Source organism: Pseudoliparis swirei, chromosome 4, assembly GCF_029220125.1.
Source record: "Pseudoliparis swirei isolate HS2019 ecotype Mariana Trench chromosome 4, NWPU_hadal_v1, whole genome shotgun sequence".
Classification (NCBI taxonomy): Eukaryota; Metazoa; Chordata; class Actinopteri; order Perciformes; family Liparidae; genus Pseudoliparis; species Pseudoliparis swirei.
Window position 1 is genome coordinate 26349300 of NC_079391.1, and position 17887 is coordinate 26367186.

A 17887-nucleotide genomic window follows, 5' to 3' on the forward strand; every position below is an offset into this window, starting at 1 on the left:
CCTATGTCGATACAATTAGGGCAAACCCATTACAGTCACAGAAACTTCCTCCATGTCTCCAGTGACACGGACGCGGCGTTTTGAGCCGAGGCCTCCGCTGTGTCGTTACTATGTGGACTATTGGCAGGACAGCAGGAGCTGCTCTCCGCACTCTGCCCCGCCTGCGGTGCGGCTGCACGCAGCTCCCCTGCAGGCTCGTGTCCTCGTCCGGACCCCCGTGGAAGCTCCTGTTCTTCGGCTCGGACCACTTTGCGGTGGAGTCTCTAAAACACCTCGTATCCAGCAGGTGCGTGCGCACCACAAGAAGTTTCCGACACAGATAGGATAGCACAACATCATTGCATGTCTATTATGTATGAATGTGTTGGGCTTCATGTGTCTATTAAACACAGTTGGACGGGAGGCAAAGTGAAACCTTCCAGTTTGAGCATCATCATCCTACCACGAACATTGTGTATACATGTGTTGTTTTTCCTGATAAAGAAGACATGGTGACTTTATTTCCCCAGTTTTGGTTGAGCTACATTTCACAGTGAATGGTTGACCATGTTTAAATGTAGAGGACCGATAGAGGATCTTTGAGGCCGATACCAATAATGATCTATACCAGGGGTACTCAACTTCGGAGGCCAAGAGGGCCACATTTAAACCACAACAGGTGCAAAGGGCCACAAATTATTATTAACATATATTTGTACCATTTTATTCACTGTATTTACTACTGCTGTTTAATATGCTGTCTTGCTAGTCATTTTTAATGCATTCCAAAGCATCATGGAATATTTAACAAATATTCTCAATTTCAGGAACAAATGTAGTGTAGCGACTGCGTTTCCAAGGATGACAAGTGTTGGTCAAACTGATGTTTTATTAACACTGGAGTGAATAGCTTTGCATTGATGACATTGATAAAGTTTGCAATTGCTACTTTTCCTATTGAGAGCTCTGAGTCTGCATTTCACAAATATTAATAACAATATAACAAACAACTGTTTACTTATTCCTAGTGAGAGCTCCGAGTCTGCATTTCACAAATATTAATAACAATAACAATATAACAAACAACTGTTTACTTATTCCTAGTGAGAGCTCTGAGTCTGCATTTCACAAATATTAATAACAATAACAATATAACAAACAACTGTTTACTTATTCCTAGTGAGAGCTCTGAGTGTGCATTCTTTTCACAAGTCCTTTCAGATCTGGTTGTTGCTCAGTTGTAGCTGCTCTGAGATAGTCTGCCAAATGTCTGTCAGTTAGACGGGAACGCTGCTTTGATTTTATTATTCCCATGGCAGAGAAGGAGCTTTCACATACATAAGTAGATCCAAAGCAGGTCAGGATTTTCTGAGCACACAGGATTAATGCAGGGTATGTGTTCCTCAGAACACAGGATATCCAGAATGTGTCAATGCTCTCCTCCTTGTGTCTTTCTTTGAGGATGTTGTTGTGCTGCAGCTCTATGAGTTGTTCCTCAAACGCAGCCCTTTCGACTCCAAATTGCCCAGATGTGACTGAGACTGAAGTAGCCTGTACGTCACAAGCAAAGGGATTCTCTGTGAATGCCAGCACGGGTTCCAAGGATTTAACGTCCGCGAACCGGGAGGAAAACTCCTCTTTCAATTCCATGAGGTAGGCGCAGTAAGGGGTGGGTGAAAATGAACCTGGTTGTGACACTTGGGCCTGTAGAACAGGAAAGTGTGTGAAATTTCCTACCTCAAGCTGCGCAAACAGTCTCAGTTTGGTTTCAAATGCAGCCACATCATTCATCATCATCGGCAGAACCTTTTGTTTTCCTTGAAGCTTAAGATTGAGTGAATTCAAGTGACGCGTTATATCAGTCAGAAAAGCGGTGTTGTGCATGAATGTGTCATCTTCCAGGGGTGCCAGTAAATCACGTCGGCCCCTCTCTTCCAAAAATATGCGCACAGCTGGTAGCAGCTCCATGAAGCGATCGAGGACCTTTCCGCGACTAAGCCACCTGACCTCCGCATGCATCGCCAAGTCAGTGTATGCACTTTCAAACTCTTGGACCAAGGAACGGAACTGTCTGTGTTTCAATGCGTGTGCAAGAATAAAATTGACTGTTCGTGTCACAGAGTCCATTGTCACTTTGAGCTCTCCACCTCTCAGCTTGCTGCACAATTGCTCTTGATGCAAAATGCAGTGATATGAGAAGAAGTCCGGCGTTTCAGGATCTTTTCTGAGCAAAGCAATTAATCCTTTCTCCTTTCCTACCATGGAAGGAGCCCCATCAGTAGTCAGAGAAACCAGCTTTTTTAAGTTGATGTTTTTGCCTGGTCCGTGAAAAAAGCTCATCATTGCAGAATAAATATCCTCTCCCCGTGTTTGCCCTGTTAGCGGTAGCAAAGCCAGCATTTCCTCGGCAAATGTGTCCCCTTTGAGAAAGCGCACCCAGACTATAAACTGCGCGATGTCTGTGCGGTCGGTGGATTCATCGAATGCTAGACTAAAGTACTCGGCACTTTCAATGTCTTTTAGCAACTTTGATAAAAGATCGTCTGAAATGACTTCCACTCCACTGGTCACGGTAGAATCAGACAACTGCAGCTTTGAGATTTGTCTGATGTCGTCCTTGTTAAATTCCGAAAACAGTGATTCCGCACAGTCCGCAAATGTATTTTTAAGAAATTCTCCCTCTGTAGCTGGCTTCTTGGCTTTCGCAATATTCCAGGCGATGTTGAGCGAGGCCTCTGTAACGTTGTCGCTGCTTTTAACAACGCTGCGGAACATGGATTGCTGGGCTTGAAACCCACTGAGCAACGTTTGTATTTTGTTTCTCCTCAGGTCGCTGCCAGGTGGATAGGCATCTTTAAACTCCGGGTGAAGCTGTTCGTGATGGCGTTGTAAATTCGCTCGCTTTGAGACAGAGATTGTTTTTTGACAGAGGAGACACATTGGTTTCCCGTGTATCTCCGCAAAAGCAAATTCACTTTTCCATGCAGAGTTGAAAACCCTGTTTTCGTCATCCACTTTCCTTTTCTTTGTCGCCATCATTAATTAAGGTGCAAAATGTAACAGATGAGCTGGCGCGATAAAAAGGCGGGAACTTAAATTAAAGGCGCACTACCTAATTTTCACACGATTTTGGTTGGCTAATTATAATTATTATGCATTTATTTTGGGGCGGCTGTAGCTCAGTGGGGTAAGAGGGCCACTGCTCCTTAATAACTAAGGATGGGTTAAATGCTGAGAACTAATTTCCCCTTGGGGATTAATAAAAGTGTATTAAATTTTTTTTTTTTTACAAAATAAAAAAAAAAACCCAGGCATGTCGGGGGCCACAAAATAAGCGTCCGCGGGCCGCCTGTTGAGTAAGTCTGATCTATACTATTGTTATCTGAATATATATATATCGTGTATGGCAGGAATAGAATATCGTTGAGCATCTTCATGAGCTTCATCATCTTCACTCTCAAAACAGATGTGTTAAAAATAACACATCTTGTGTTAATTTTTGACACACTTGTGTGTCTAGTTAAGGACAACGCATTTTGGTTTGTTTTCAACACAGTCAGTGTGTCAGCACATTTACCACATGCTGTGCGTTACTTATTTCAACATAAATATGTGTTAAAATAACACAATTTGTGTGTTTATAGCTTTTTACAGAAATTATCCGTAGATACAAATTGTCCATGGTAAAATTGCTCTAAAATATTTACAACATAATTGATGTAAAATTCACTGGACATTTATTTAATTTCATATCATTAAAACATTTGACAGATGTTCACTAATCTGTTTTCTAAAAATGACAACTGTAAACATACACAAAATACAGACAATATACATACAAATAAATAATTTGTTCAGTCTTGTGACATTTGAAGAATTGTATGGCCTAACACATTCTGTACGCCTTGAAAATTCATTGAATGAAAACATTTGACAGATGTTTTCTACTATAAACCAAAATGTCATGGACAAAATAGTCACTATATACAAATACATAATTCATTCAGTCTTGTGACATTTGCAGAACTAGTTAAAAGTCAAAAAATGTAGGTGATTCAAAAGCAATTTGCTGAGCAGCAAAGGATCGCTGCAGGGGAGATCAGGCTGCAGGACCACAGAACAGGGAGCAAACATTTGCTAGCTACTTTTCCTCATAGCTAAAAGTAAATTGCTCAATTGGGTATATGTCCTCAAAAGTAAAGCGCATAAGACATGTAAATTTAAACAATCAATTTGTACCTAGGATTTACTTGCAGTTGATTTCCACTGAAGGATGATGGCAAGTCTATTGGTCTGATTTCTGCTTTATATTTTACATTGATTATTTCATACTCATTATTCCGCTCCACCACATATGAATACAGATGATCATCAAAGTATTTCACAGTTAAAATCCTGAGAAAAATTAGTACCTCTTCTCACAATTGGGAACCAGATGTACAATCTCTCCAAAGAGATGCTCTCCTCTAAAGTCACAGTTTGAAGCAATTACACAACCTGTTTTATAAATTTGACCACGGACACAGACGGAGTGAGTTGCAATGAATAACATAAATTCAAACAGGATTCATTATGCCAGTGAAAGTTGGATTTTCAGCATGACATGTTCGCTATAGTTTACTTTGTTACAAAACTCCTAGTGATCAACATCAAACACATGCAGGGCAGCGGGTTTTGTTGGTTTATTTAGAAATGGCAAAACATTTTGGCTGAAAAGCTTCCTAAAAACACACTAGTGAAATTGACCATTTGTTCCAAATGTACTCGATTTGCAAACTAAGTATGTTCCCGGTTGAGATGTCTGGCATAAGAATTAAAGTTGTGCTAAATTCTTTGACAGTGGTTTTGACTACATACAATTTTATAATCATGTCCATCTGAAATTGCATGGACTTGCCTAAGATGTCTGATGAGTGTGCTTTATGGTTTTTAAATGGTTTTCATGGTGGTATAACCTACAGCAGGGGTCAGGAACCTTTTTGATGGGAGAGCCATAAAAGCCAAATATTTCTAAATATATTTAATTGAGAGCCATATAGTATTTTTAACGTATAAAAAATTAAAGATGTCTTGCTTTTAATGAGACTTCTGGTGCTGCATGGTGCTACGGGGTGGGGGGGGGGGGGGGGTGGGGGGTGCAGGTGACTTTTTCCATCGGAGCTCTGTGGCGCGCGAGACGGCGAGCCGAAAAGTGTTAACGCGACACGTAGAGACGGAAATGACATGCTGCTGGTTAGATACGATCATTAACAGACGTTTAGTTTAATATAAGAACAAAGACGTCTTTAAGAAAAGGACCTTAAATTACTTCTGCTGTAATCTGGCGCTATAGAGAAAATTACAGGGGGGCGGGCGGAGATTTTTTTTTTTTTAACTTTAAATTGTCTGGGAGCCATATGCCGTGACCGGAAGAGCCATATATGGCTCGCGAGCCATAGGTTCCCGACCCCTGACCTACAGCAATGCCTAGAGCTTTGCGATAAGCTCCACAACTTTTGATCTCCTTCCACATGAGATGGGCATGTGCTCAAAGAAACCTTAGACAAATACCAGAAAAACCTTTCTTCCTGGCTTTATGTGTACGAAAGGGATGATTTCACACTGCATTTCTTTTGGCCCTCCCTGACGCAGTCGGAGATAAAAAAAAGTGTGTGAGGGGAAGAAGGGCGAAGGGCTCTGAAGCAAAGTGACTCTAAGCAGAAAACAAAAACAGATGGTATGCAAACAAATTATTGTTGCCATCTCAGACATTAAGTTGCACACCAAATTATCACAATAGAAAAAGCCACAAGGGTGTGCTGGGGGAATTCAGACTATCAATTCAATATAATATAATTAAATATTGTTTATTATTGGTGGGAACATTAAACCCATCTGATGTATTACTTGAACTTCCAACTGATTTGAAAAACAATTTTGGGATTGAAACACCCATGAACTAGAACGGGCACGCGGTACGCATACCTTCGCATATCACAAGATTGGGCATTGCATTATGAACATTTTGGCATTAGTTGCATGCCAATTGGATAAAAATTGACTGCGCTATGGTAAAAAGAAGATTGTTAGCTTTTCATGACCTTGACCTTTGACCTGATTGATCCCAAAATCTAATCAAATGGTCCCCGGATAAGAACCAATCATCCCACCAAATTTCATGCGATTCAAGAAGATTTTGACCTTTTCATGACCTTGACCTTTGACCCGATCGATCCCAAAATGTAATCAAATGGTCCCCGGATCCCACCAAATTTCATGCGATTCGGTTTAATACTTTTTGTGTTATGCGAGTAACACGCATACAAATAAATAAATACATACACGGCGATCAAAACATAACCTTCCGCATTTTCTATGCGAAGGTAACAATGGAGAAATGGCGCCGCCCAGAAATCTTGACTGCCAATTATTTTCATAACCTGGTTACGTTAACCTGCGTTACAATATAGATCGTGGTGTAATCCCCTACCTTGTGAAGAACTTCGTCGAACATTTCGTCGACATTACAGAGCTAACATTAGCCCGCCGTTGCTGCCACTTACTACTACAGCTGTCCTAGTCAAAAACTCTTGCTGAATGTAGATGGTACCAACACAAGAAGTGTCTATGATCTGAACACATCCTTTCTGAGTGTGTTGGAGTAAGGGAAGTGAGTGCATGACAGCTAACCTCCATGTTCTGTTTGTAGGAGCTCCAATGGAGGGATACTGGAGTCCCTGGAAGTCGTCACTTTGTCCAAGGACGTCCCAGTGAAGAGGTTTGCCCAAGAGCACCGACTACCAGTCCACAGCTGGCCCCCCGACAATGTGGATGGACGGTTTGATGTTGGGGTGGTGGTATCTTTTGGCCGTTTACTCCCTGAGAGACTGATCAACTCGTTTCCTCAGTGAGCATTGTTTCAGTTTACAGTTCTGATGGCAAAGATCTGTGTGGCCACATCTCTATACAGCTCAGTAAACACCAGCATCATTTAGGCCCATATATTCTTCCCCCCCCCCCCCCCAAAAAAAGTTTACACAATGGTTGAATAATTATATTTAATCACAAATAAAAGTATGCTCGATGATTTTAATGATTTCACGAATCGTATTAAAGGAGCTTGTTAATAATGAATAATAGCATAGACTCTGGACCCTTGTCAAAGATAAACCAATAGCCTTGTGCAGTGGCACTGGGAAACCCCAATTAGAATGGGGCACTGCACCTAAGGTCTGTAAATATATAGATTTAATAACATTATTACCCAAAGGCATCTCAACACTGGAGGTGCACTCGTTAGCATGCCGATCTATGCCAGGTGTGTCTGCAACAGCCTCTTCTGTATCGTGTGATTCGATGAACAACCAGAGCTGTAAAGCATCGTCAAACTGGCAGCGATAACAATATTCTATGCATTACTAACACGCTGGTGTTTGATTACTAATGAGACGTGTCGTCTAATGTTCATAGAAAGCATGGAATCGGGGAACAGTTTTTAAACTCAATGTTTGTCTATGTACACTTTCTTTGCAGTGGGATTTTGAACATACACCCAAGCCTGCTGCCCAGGTGGCGAGGTTCAGCACCCATCTTCCACACCATCATGCATGGTGACACCGTGACGGGGGTCACCATCATCCATATCCGCCCTAACAGGTAAATAAACCCCCCCTCCCCATGTGTTCTTCCTCTTTTCCTTCTTCGCTACAAACACACAAGTCCAGTTAGGAGTAGCCCTTTTCGAGCAGCCTGTCTCAAGGCAGACGGTATTCTGTGCAGTCACAGAGCCGAGCTAAAATCCCACACCAGGCGGGCGTTATGCAACAGCCCCTTGGTTCGGTGTGACGAAGCAAACCGCTTAACGGCAGACCTCTTTTCTTGTGACAGCGTTGTGTGGTCTCGAGGGGCTAATGTCTTCACCTCCCAGGTTTGACGTGGGCCCCATTCTCAGCCAGGAGCGATACGAGGTCCCTGACAACTGTACTGCTGATGAGCTCGGAGCTGCCCTGGCCACTCAAGGAGCACATCTGGTGAGCTTGCATGGTCGAGAATGCTTAACTTCTCCTCTTCTGAACAGGATGCTGACTCGTTTGTTTTATTCGTGTTCATGTTTGCAGCTGATTGATACTTTAATGACGCTGTCCGAGAGAATAGCACATAGAAGGGAACAAACACAGACTGGAGCAACATTTGGTAAGTAAGACTACGTAGGTACCTAGACACAGTCATGCTTAATATCAAACAAGAGTTGTTCTTCCAACTTACACTTTCCCTTTGTTTAATAGCTCCAAAAATCCATCCATCCATGAGCTGGATGGTGTGGGAGGAACACACCTGTGACCAAGTGGATCGTCTGTATCGTGCCATCGGATCCCGGGTAAGGAGGACTGTTTGGTTTGAGCCATGGAGACGCTGCTGAATACCTGTCATGACCCTTCTCTCTGCCAACAGATGCCATTGAGGACCACATGGATGGGCAGGACAATACGACTTCTGGACTTTGTAGGAAAATGTCACATTTCATTATTGGGTAAGTTTGTCCGAATTAGATTAATTGTAGCATGAATGGAATGTTTGTGAAAATAAAGATCATTCTGGTTTTGGAAAGTAAAGTAAGTCTCAATCCGGTTTCTGTAAATCCTGAAACATGCTGGGTTGCTCTGCTAGAAACCAACATAGTCAGTCATGTAGTGACATCATTTCAAATAATATTATCCACTCTTCTGACTGGTTTTCTGCATCAACAACATGAAGCTTCCCACGGACATAGTTCTCTGCTGTAATCGCACGGCTACGTTTTGTGGCATTTCTAATGGAACATACAGCTCAACAAGTTTGCATGTATGGAACCAATTCTACCTCGCCGTTACCTCACACAGAGGTGCACCGGATTTAGCAAGAATGGGGACGCTATCTCTAAAGGACTTGATTAGTATAAGGGGCTTTATAGCTGGTTTTAGTCCTACACTCTGAACGTAACCTCCTTCAGACCAAGTGCAGGATCAGGTCCCATAACCTCATCAGTTTCCTTCAATCCAATTTCATTTGTATAACCCAATATCACATCATTTGTCTTTGGATGGACAGGGGGAAAATAATAAATCTCAGGCAGATAAACTGAAGGGTTCATATGGCATTGGACGCCATCTGAACAGAATGAAGAACATAATAAAACTAGAATGGCCACTCGGTAGAGTGCATACCTTCGCATATCACAAGATTGGGCATTGAATTATGAACATGTTGTCATTAGTTGCATGCCAATTGGATAAAAATTGACCGCGCTATGGTAAAAAGAAGATTTTGACCTTTCCATGACGTTGACCCGATTGATCCCAAAATCTAATCAAATGGCCCCCGGATAATAAGCAATCATCTCACCAAATTTCATGCGATTCAAGAAGTTTTTAACCTTTTCTTGACCTTGACCTTTGACCCGATCGATCCCAAAATCTAATCAAATGGTCCCCGGATAATAACCAATCATCCCACCAAATTTCATGCAATTCGGTTTAATTTTTTTTTTGTTATGCGAATAACAGGCATACAAATAAATAAATTAATAAATACACGGCGATCAAAACATAACCTTCCGCATTTTCAATGCGAAGGTAATTACATCATAGCCGATCCATATCACGGAAATTATGAACCTAATGAGTTTGTTTAAAAGAGATCCACATTCGGTGAAAACTCTTTCGGATCAACAAACCTTGCTACAACTAAGCAAGGTTTGATCCAGCCACACAGTCCACCTCTCTGGAAACTGTCCGAATTGAGAATCATTGAGTTCATGGTGGAAAGTTGAATGGGAATATTCTCCCAACCGCAGGTTGTGTGTGCTATGCTATGCTAGTAATGCGCTAAGAAGCTGAGCTGCCGCACATCACTCCCGTTTGCAGATGAGAAGAGGAAACCGGTGCCTGGTTCAGTGAGCTACCTGAAGGAGTCCAGCACTCTGGCTGTCTGCTGTAAGGTCTGTTAAACTCAGATTCAACACCCGTGTCTCCACGTGATGCATGGAATTATATTAATTCATTTTAATGTTTCGGTTTCTACATGATTCATAAATGTGATAATAACCTGTCCACTCAGATAAAATGCATACAGTGGTTATTGGTGTCTTTCCCTGATACGGGCTATTTCACTTGTCCACAAGGGGGTGCTCAATAATCATTTAACAGTCATAATTCAGACCTTGAACAATTTCTGTTGCCAACATGCACTCAAAATATTGTTTCTGTAAAAGGTGTGACAACATTAGTGGGTGTGGCTGTTTTCTGTTTACTTGTAATTAAATCAATGTGATTTGTTAGGATGTGCTCCCAAGCCACACCTGTAAAATGTATATGTTCCATTGTCAGCCTGCTTTCTTTGGTTTACTGTTATTCATTTAACTTGAATAATATCCTTTTTTTAAATCATACATTAAAAAAAATCTTCATAATGCACATTACCACAGCATTCATTTCAGCAGCACATCCACAAAGTCATGTGACACTCTTCTAAAACCACCTCTACTTTGTTTAGTTTTTTTATCGCCGTTGAATAAAGCAATTATCTTTCGGGTTAAGTGTTTTTATTAAGAAGAGAAACGCACAAATGGACTTGTGAGTATGAAATGAAAAACATGTGTGTTAATGTGTGTTCCAGGATGGCTGGGTGGGATTCAAGGCAGTGGTCCTGAAAAAGAGGCTGACAGCAAGTGACTTCTATAATGGTTTCCTGCATCAGGCGCTGCAGAAGAGAACTCCTCACCAGTCAGCTGCAGGGCTGTTTGTCAGCCCGGCACCGGAAGCACATCGGAGGAGAGGGATCTCAACCAATCACGTTCTACCCGGATGAACACGTCAGAAATGTCATTTATTGTAGAGAATGTGTTACTTTTGTCTGTTTTAAGACATCTGCATGTACAGTTCATACATGAATGTGCTGTTGTCTGACAGGGGACAGCCATAAACTCATGTATATTTAAACTAAGGCAGTACAAACGATAGAGTTATTTACTCTTTGATCATTTCTGAAATAGTAAATTGACACGCAAACCAGTTTGGAATTTAAATGATTGACATCTGTAAGTCTGTTTATGGACAGTTGTCTTACGATCAGATGTTAATCTTTCTTATATTTGGTCCCCTTTATTAATGTTCAACAGATGCAAGTGTTCAACCTATGACATCAGGAATGTTATGCAAATAATGCGATTTGAGTTTTATTTGATCAAATAGGGCAATCACATGAGTTGTTAATATGTAATCCAATGTTATAAATATGAGTTTAATTATTGTCTTTCAATCGGTCAAATGTGACACAGCAAAATGCCGTCCGGGGGATTGGGGGTGACACTGATCTCTCGGTCAAGGCAAGTTTCCCTTTCTGTTCAGGGAACACAGTCCAAGTAAGACTGATTGATACATGCGCTGAATAAACTGCAATGACACGACTCTTTGATCTGTTACTCTACAATCCCATAATCAGACCTTTGTGGTGAATGCATATCGCATGTCTAGGCCACAAAAACAATAATTGAGGCTGTGAGGAGCAATTCATAGCATACGATTATATTTTTTGAATATCCTTTTACCCAGCATACATCAATGGTGCTCGGATTTCATTTGTATCTCGCTGTTGCCACAGCTCGCACCAGGCCTGACCGTCTGCTGTCAGCAAAGCTGCTTTAAGATAATGTGTCTCTTACTAACTCAGGAGCTACGGTCCTTAAAGATCTGATCATTGGAGCCAGGTGCTTGTTACCTTCGCATTGAAAATGCGGAAGGTTATGTTTTGATCGCTGTGTATTTATTTATTTGTATGCGTGTTACTCGCATAACTAAAAAAGTATTAAACCGAATCGCATGAAATTTGGTGGGATGATTGGTTATTATCCGGGGACCATTTGATTAGATTTTGGGATCGATCGGGTCAAAGGTCAAGGTCATGAAAAGGTCAACATCTTCTTTTTACCATAGCGGTCAATTTTTATCCAATTGGCATGCAACTAATGCCAACATTTTCATAATTCAATGACCAATCTTGTGATATGCAAAGGTATGTGCTCTACCGAGTGGCCGTTCTAGTTCATAACTGTTTCATCATTGACTTGTTTTTACCCTGATGCCCTCACCTTTTATCTCCAGAATCAAGGCTATACATTCATTTAGTTTTAGAGGTGTTTGTTGGTGTCGGGAATTCAGTTCAAGATTTCTTTGAACTTCATACCATATTATAAGAAAATGTTTCAAAATAGGGTTATCTATTTTATGATTTATATCTGGATCCCGTCGAATTGCTTCAGAAAGTGGTTCAATATAATAGCCAGGACAAGAGTCCTGGAGACAGAGGGTCTGTCTATTTGTGGTGATTTTTACTCTGGGTTTATGGTAAAGAATTTTTACCTAATTGATAATCAAATGGTCAAATCCAAACCTGTCCAAAACTTTGAATAAATACGGCCACTCTAGCCTATCAAAGGCCTTTTCAGAATCTAATGCTACAGCTACACTAGGTTCAGTTGTAGATTTGGTTAGATGGATAATCTTAAAGTCTGCACAGGTTATTGGCTGATGAGCGTTTCATAATAAAGCCGCTCTGGTCTTAGTGTATACATTTTTATTTATTTAAATGTTGGTCAAGCCTGTTAGCCAAAGCTTTAGAAAATCAATTCATAATCTGAAGTAAATAATGAAATAGGTTGAATAGAGGAACACTTTAATGGATCGCTATTCGCTTGTGAATCACAGTGATTATGGCAGTGGAGAATACCTTTAAGATGGCAAATTAATCACATCCATGAGGGTAAGTAAGTCCTTAAATTCTCTGTAGAATTCAGCGTCCTCTCCCGGTGATTTATTGGGTTGCAGTGAGCCTTTTCGATTTAGTTCTGAATGAAGAGCAAATCAAGATTCTTTTGGTTTTTCTTGGTCAAGTTTCGGCAATTGAATAGTGGACAGCAATTCACAAATCTTAGATAGATCCTCTGGCGATTTGGATTTGATAGATTTGTATAAAACTTTGAATGCATCGTTAATTCCTTTTGGGTTGTGTGAGATTACACCCGTTTCGGTTTGAATTGCATTAACTGTCTTGCGTTTTCCTCTGTTGTCATGCCAGGACAAGATTTTGTAACCTTTCTCAATTCATAATATTTTAGTTTGGTTCTTAAAATGCTTTGAGGCAAAGAATAAGTATTGTGACAAGGTTGTGGCCGTCACCAGTAGGTTTCCGCCCCCTAAGCACCAAGGAATGAGCAACCAGAGGAAATGTTGGTAACTTCTTTATTGGAGCGTTCTGACTGCCGACTGTGTCTCTGCTCATCCCTCCCCTCTTCCTCCTGTCCAGCTCCTTTATGGGGACAGAGCCTCGCAGATACACAAGCCTAGATTGTCATCAGCTGGTCTGATTGTCCTCAGACCAGCTGATGACAATCAGACACCGTTCCCTGAACCACACCCCCCCCTCCACCCACTCTGCAGCCGAGCTTAGACACACCCCGCTGCCACATACCTCCACCGCCCGATTTAGGCCGGGGCAACATCCGGCCTAACCTACTCCCCCTCCCCCCCATGAGAGCGGGAGAGGAAGTCGGCCACGACCATCTGTGTCCCCGGCCTATGGATCACCTTGAAATTAAAAGGCTGTAAAGCCAGATACCACCGAGTGATTCGGGCGTTGGTATCTTTCATGCGGTGGAGCCATTGGGCGGGCGTGGTCCGACCAGAGGGTGAATGAGCGTCCCAGGAGGTAGTAGCGCAGGGAGTCGACCGCCCACCGGATGGCGAGGCACTCCTTCTCCACCGTGCTGTACCTGCCCTCCCTCTCCGACAGCTTGCGGCTGATGTACAGCACGGGGCGGTCAAACCCCCCTACCTGCTGGGACAAAACGGCCCCCAGCCCTCTGTTCGACGCATCAGTCTGCAGAGTAAAAGGGAGAGAGAAGTTAGGTGTGTGGAGGAGCGGTTCCCCACAGAGAGCTTGCTTTACCTCCTCAAACACCAACTGGCACCGCTCCGTCCACTGGACCGGATCTGAGGCACCTTTCCGGGTCAGGTCAGTCATGGGGCTGGTCAGCTCCGCAAAGTTCGGGATGAACCGCCTGTAATAGCCCGCCAGCCCCAAAAACTGCCTCACCTCTTTTTTCGTCTTGGGCCGCGGGCAGGCTGCGATGGCGGCGGTCTTGTCCACCTGAGGGCGCACCTGCCCAGCGCCCAAGTGGTACCCCAGATACCGTACCTCCCTCCGTCCAACTGCACACTTCCCCGGGTTGGCCGTAAGCCCCGCCTGCCTCAGGGACTCCAGCACCGCGCCCACCCGCTGCACATGCTCCGCCCAGGTGGTGCTGTGTATGATCACATCATCCAAGTAGGCGGCAGCATATGCAGCGTGCGGACGCAGCACCCGGTCCATGAGGCGCTGAAAGGTGGCTGGGGCCCCGAACAACCCAAAGGGAAGCGTGGTGAATTGGTATAACCCAAACGGAGTGGAGAAGGCCGTTTTCTCCTTAGACTCTGGCGACAGAGGAATCTGCCAGTAGCCCTTGGTTAAATCCAGTGTCGTAAAGAAACACGCAGTGCCCAGTCGGTCCAGGAGCTCGTCGACCCGGGGCATTGGGTACGCATCGAACCGTGACACCTCGTTCACCCTGCGATAGTCCACGCAGAACCGAATAGACCCATCCTTCTTGACCACAAGAACAATGGGACTACACCAGGCACTGTGGGACTCTTCTATTACCCCCATCTCCAGCATTGCAGCCAATTCCCGCTGAACCACCTTTCTCTTGTGTTCAGGTAACCTGTAGGGTCGTAACCGCACCGTCACGCCCGGAGGAGTCTCAATCTCGTGCTCTATGAGGTTTGTGCGTCCTGGAAGGAGAGAGAACACATCAGCAAACTGCTTTTGCAACCGGGCAATGTCTGTTTTCTGGGTCCCGGAGACGGTCTTCACAAAGGAGCGAGGCCGGATTGGTGGATTTTGGGACCTCAGGCCCCAGCTCCTCTCTCTCAGATACCGAGGACACCAGAGAAACAGACTCCGCCTCCCTCCATGCCTTTAGGAGGTTGAGGTGGTAAATCTGTGTAGCTCCGCCCCTATCAGAACGCACCACCTCATAGTCGACATCCCCCACTCGCCGTGTGACCACAAAGGGCCCTTGCCACTTGGCGAGGAGTTTAGAGCTGGACGAAGGAAGCAATACAAGTACCTTCTCTCCCGGTGTGAATTGTCTCAGCCTGGAACCTCTGTTGTACAGCCGCTGCTGACGCTCCTGGGCCTGGAGCAAATTCTCACGTGACAGCTGACCCAGTGTGTGGAGCTTTGCTCGCAGGTCCAGGACGTGTTGGATCTCGTTATTACTGGTGCTCGGCCCTCCTCCCAGTTTTCTTTAATGAGGTCGAGCACCCCTCGTGGAGTCCTGCCGAACAAAAGTTCAAAGGGAGAAAATCCCGTGGAGGCCTGGGGAACCTCCCGTACTGCAAACAACAGAGCGTCAAGCCATTTATCCCAATTACGTTCATCGTCATTAATAATTTTACGGATCATGGACTTCAAAGTCTTATTCAGACGCTCCACCAGACCGTCGGTCTGTGGGTGGTACACACTGGTCCGAATAGACTTGATGCCCAGTAACCCGTAAAGTTCTCTCAGTGTTCTTGACATGAACTGGGTGCCCTGGTCGGTCAGAATCTCTTTCGGGATTCCGACTCGGGAGATGACCTGAAACAGCGCCTGCGCGACACTCTTTGCAGAAATGTTGCGCAAGGGCACCGCCGCCGGGTATCGTGTTGCGTAATCCACGAAGACTAACACAAAGCGATATCCGCGTGCACTCCGGTGAAATGGCCCGATTAGGTCCATAGCGATACGCTCAAATGGAACCTCCATTAATGGCAGAGGGCGCAAAGGTGCCCTCGGAATGGCCGGAGGGTTTACCAATTGACACTCCGGGCAGGACGCACACCAACGGCGCACATCCGCCCGGATGCCCGGCCAATAAAATCGGGTCATTATCCGGTCCAGAGTTTTATCATACCCCATGTGACCAGCCATCGGGTTATAGTGAGCCGCCTGGAAAACCATTTCCCGGTGGTTCTTCGGCACCAGCAACTGGGTGCTTTCCTGCCCTGTGTGAGTGTCGCGGCTCACTCTGTACAGTCTGTCCCTGATCAATGTGAAGTGCGGATATGTCTGCGCTGCGTCAGGGCGCACCAGCTGACCATCAATTCGTATCACTTGGTCAAAGGCTGAGCGTAGAGTATCGTCCCGAGACTGCTCGAGTGGAAAATCTACCATGGAGTGAAACTCGGGAGCCGGAGGAGTCGCCCTAGGAGGCTCCGCCGGTTCCCCCTCCCCGTCTGCAGTGTCGGACAACCTCGCGTCACCGCTGAGCACGGCGCACATACCGCATGACCCTGTCTGCCGTGAACGCACCCCCGCAGCCTTCCCCATTAACTTATCAAACCCTGGCCAATCGGTTCCCAAGATTAAGGGGTGCGTAAGGCGGGAGCTAACCGCAACCTTCACGTTATGCTTTTTACCCCCATGGGATACTCGTGAATGTCCCCATGCACACACCTTATCTTCACCCACAATGCCTCCACCAATGCCCCTGGTCGAACCAGGCTCTGGTGGATCATAGACTGTGTACAGCCGGAATCCACCATTGCCTGATGTATACCCCCCTGGATTCTTACCGGTACACGGTATGTCGCTCCCGGACCTGGGGAGGGTGTTGGAGAGCCGGCAACCCGGATCACCTGGCCCACCTCCATCAGCGGGCACTCCCACCGGACGTGTCCGGGCTGCCCGCACCTCCAACACACCTGCCCTGGCGTTTGAGGGACTACCTGTGGGTTGGGAAGGGTGCCGGTGTTTGCTGGGGCCGGTGTGGGTCGCGTCGGGAGCTGCGTCGGCCTGGCTGGAGCCAATGCACCGCCGCTGTCCACCTGGCCGCCGGGATAAACTGCCAGGTGATCCTCTGCCAGAGTGACGGCGGCCACCAGCGATGTTGGGTGGTGGCAGCAGACCCACGTCGATGTTTCAGCCGGCAACCCTCCAACAAACTGCTCCAGGATCGCCCGTTCTGCCACCGCCTGCGCCTCTCTTGTGCTCCCGGGCTGCAGCCACCTCGTCGCGGCGTCCCTCAGCCGTTGCGCAAAAGCAAATGGCCGGTCATCGGGCCCCATCGTCGTCTCGCGGAACCGCCGGCGGTGATCCTCAGGAGTCAGCCCCAGCCGATCTATCACCACCTTCCGCACGGCCGCGTAACTGTGGCGTGTAGCTGGGGGAAGCCCCAGGGCCGCAGTCTGCGCCTCCCCGGTGAGCAGGGCCAGGAGTCGAAACGCCCACTCCCCCGCTGGCCAGCCGCATGCCTCCGCCACCGTCTCGAAAGTCTCCAAAAATGACTGCACGTCGTCCCCCGCCGTCATTTTTTTAAGCTCCACCCCCGCCCAGGGGGAAGGGATAGGTGTAGCCGCAGCGGTCTGGGCGGCGAGCAGTTCCAAGGCCCGAGTCTGCTCCTCTGCCTGGACCAGGAGCCTCCACCGTATCTGCCGGTCTGCCTCCGCCCGGTCCTTCAGCGTTGCTGCCATCTGACACAGCATCTGCCCCAGCACCATCGCGTGCTGGGTTGGCAGATCTGGGTCCTGTTCGATGCTCTCCATTTTTAAAGGGGTCCCACGTTTGGCTCCAGTGTGACAAGGTTGTGGCCGTCACCAGTAGGTTTCCGCCCCCTAAGCACCAAGGAATGAGCAACCAGAGGAAATGTTGGTAACTTCTTTATTGGAGCGTTCTGACCGCCGACTGTGTCTCTGCTCATCCCTCCCCTCTTCCTCCTGTCCAGCTCCTTTATGGGGACAGAGCCTCGCAGATACACAAGCCTAGATTGTCATCAGCTGGTCTGATTGTCCTCAGACCAGCTGATGACAATCAGACA

The 17887-nt window shown here is 45.6% G+C and overlaps 1 protein-coding gene across 2 annotated transcripts; it reads left to right on the forward strand.

Annotated features, from left to right (window-relative positions):
• On the forward strand, nucleotides 1–11401 carry mtfmt (mitochondrial methionyl-tRNA formyltransferase). 2 transcript variants are annotated; one of them, XM_056412108.1, is made up of 9 exons: nucleotides 1–286; nucleotides 6668–6865; nucleotides 7492–7614; nucleotides 7886–7988; nucleotides 8076–8151; nucleotides 8244–8335; nucleotides 8410–8488; nucleotides 9861–9934; nucleotides 10612–11401. In XM_056412108.1, exons 1-9 carry the CDS (start codon nucleotides 111–113, stop codon nucleotides 10801–10803), a joined length of 1113 nt encoding a protein of 370 aa, XP_056268083.1. In that variant the 5' UTR covers nucleotides 1–110; the 3' UTR covers nucleotides 10804–11401. The 2 variants fall into 2 exon arrangements, with proteins under 2 accessions (XP_056268083.1, XP_056268084.1); XM_056412109.1 differs by having other exon boundaries at nucleotides 7910–7988.
• The last annotated feature ends 6486 nt before the right edge of the window (nucleotides 11402–17887 follow it).

What these genes read in the sequence shown, in the direction of transcription:
- mtfmt (XM_056412108.1), top strand. Translation starts at nt 111, where the DNA reads ATGTGGACTATTGGCAGGACAGCAGGAGCTGCTCTCCGCACTCTGCCC. An exon ending in CTGATCAACTCGTTTCCTCA is followed by an intron (nt 6,866 to 7,491) that starts GTGAGCATTGTT and finishes CTTTCTTTGCAG; the next exon opens with TGGGATTTTGAACATACACC. An exon ending in CCACTCAAGGAGCACATCTG is followed by an intron (nt 7,989 to 8,075) that starts GTGAGCTTGCAT and finishes TCATGTTTGCAG; the next exon opens with CTGATTGATACTTTAATGAC.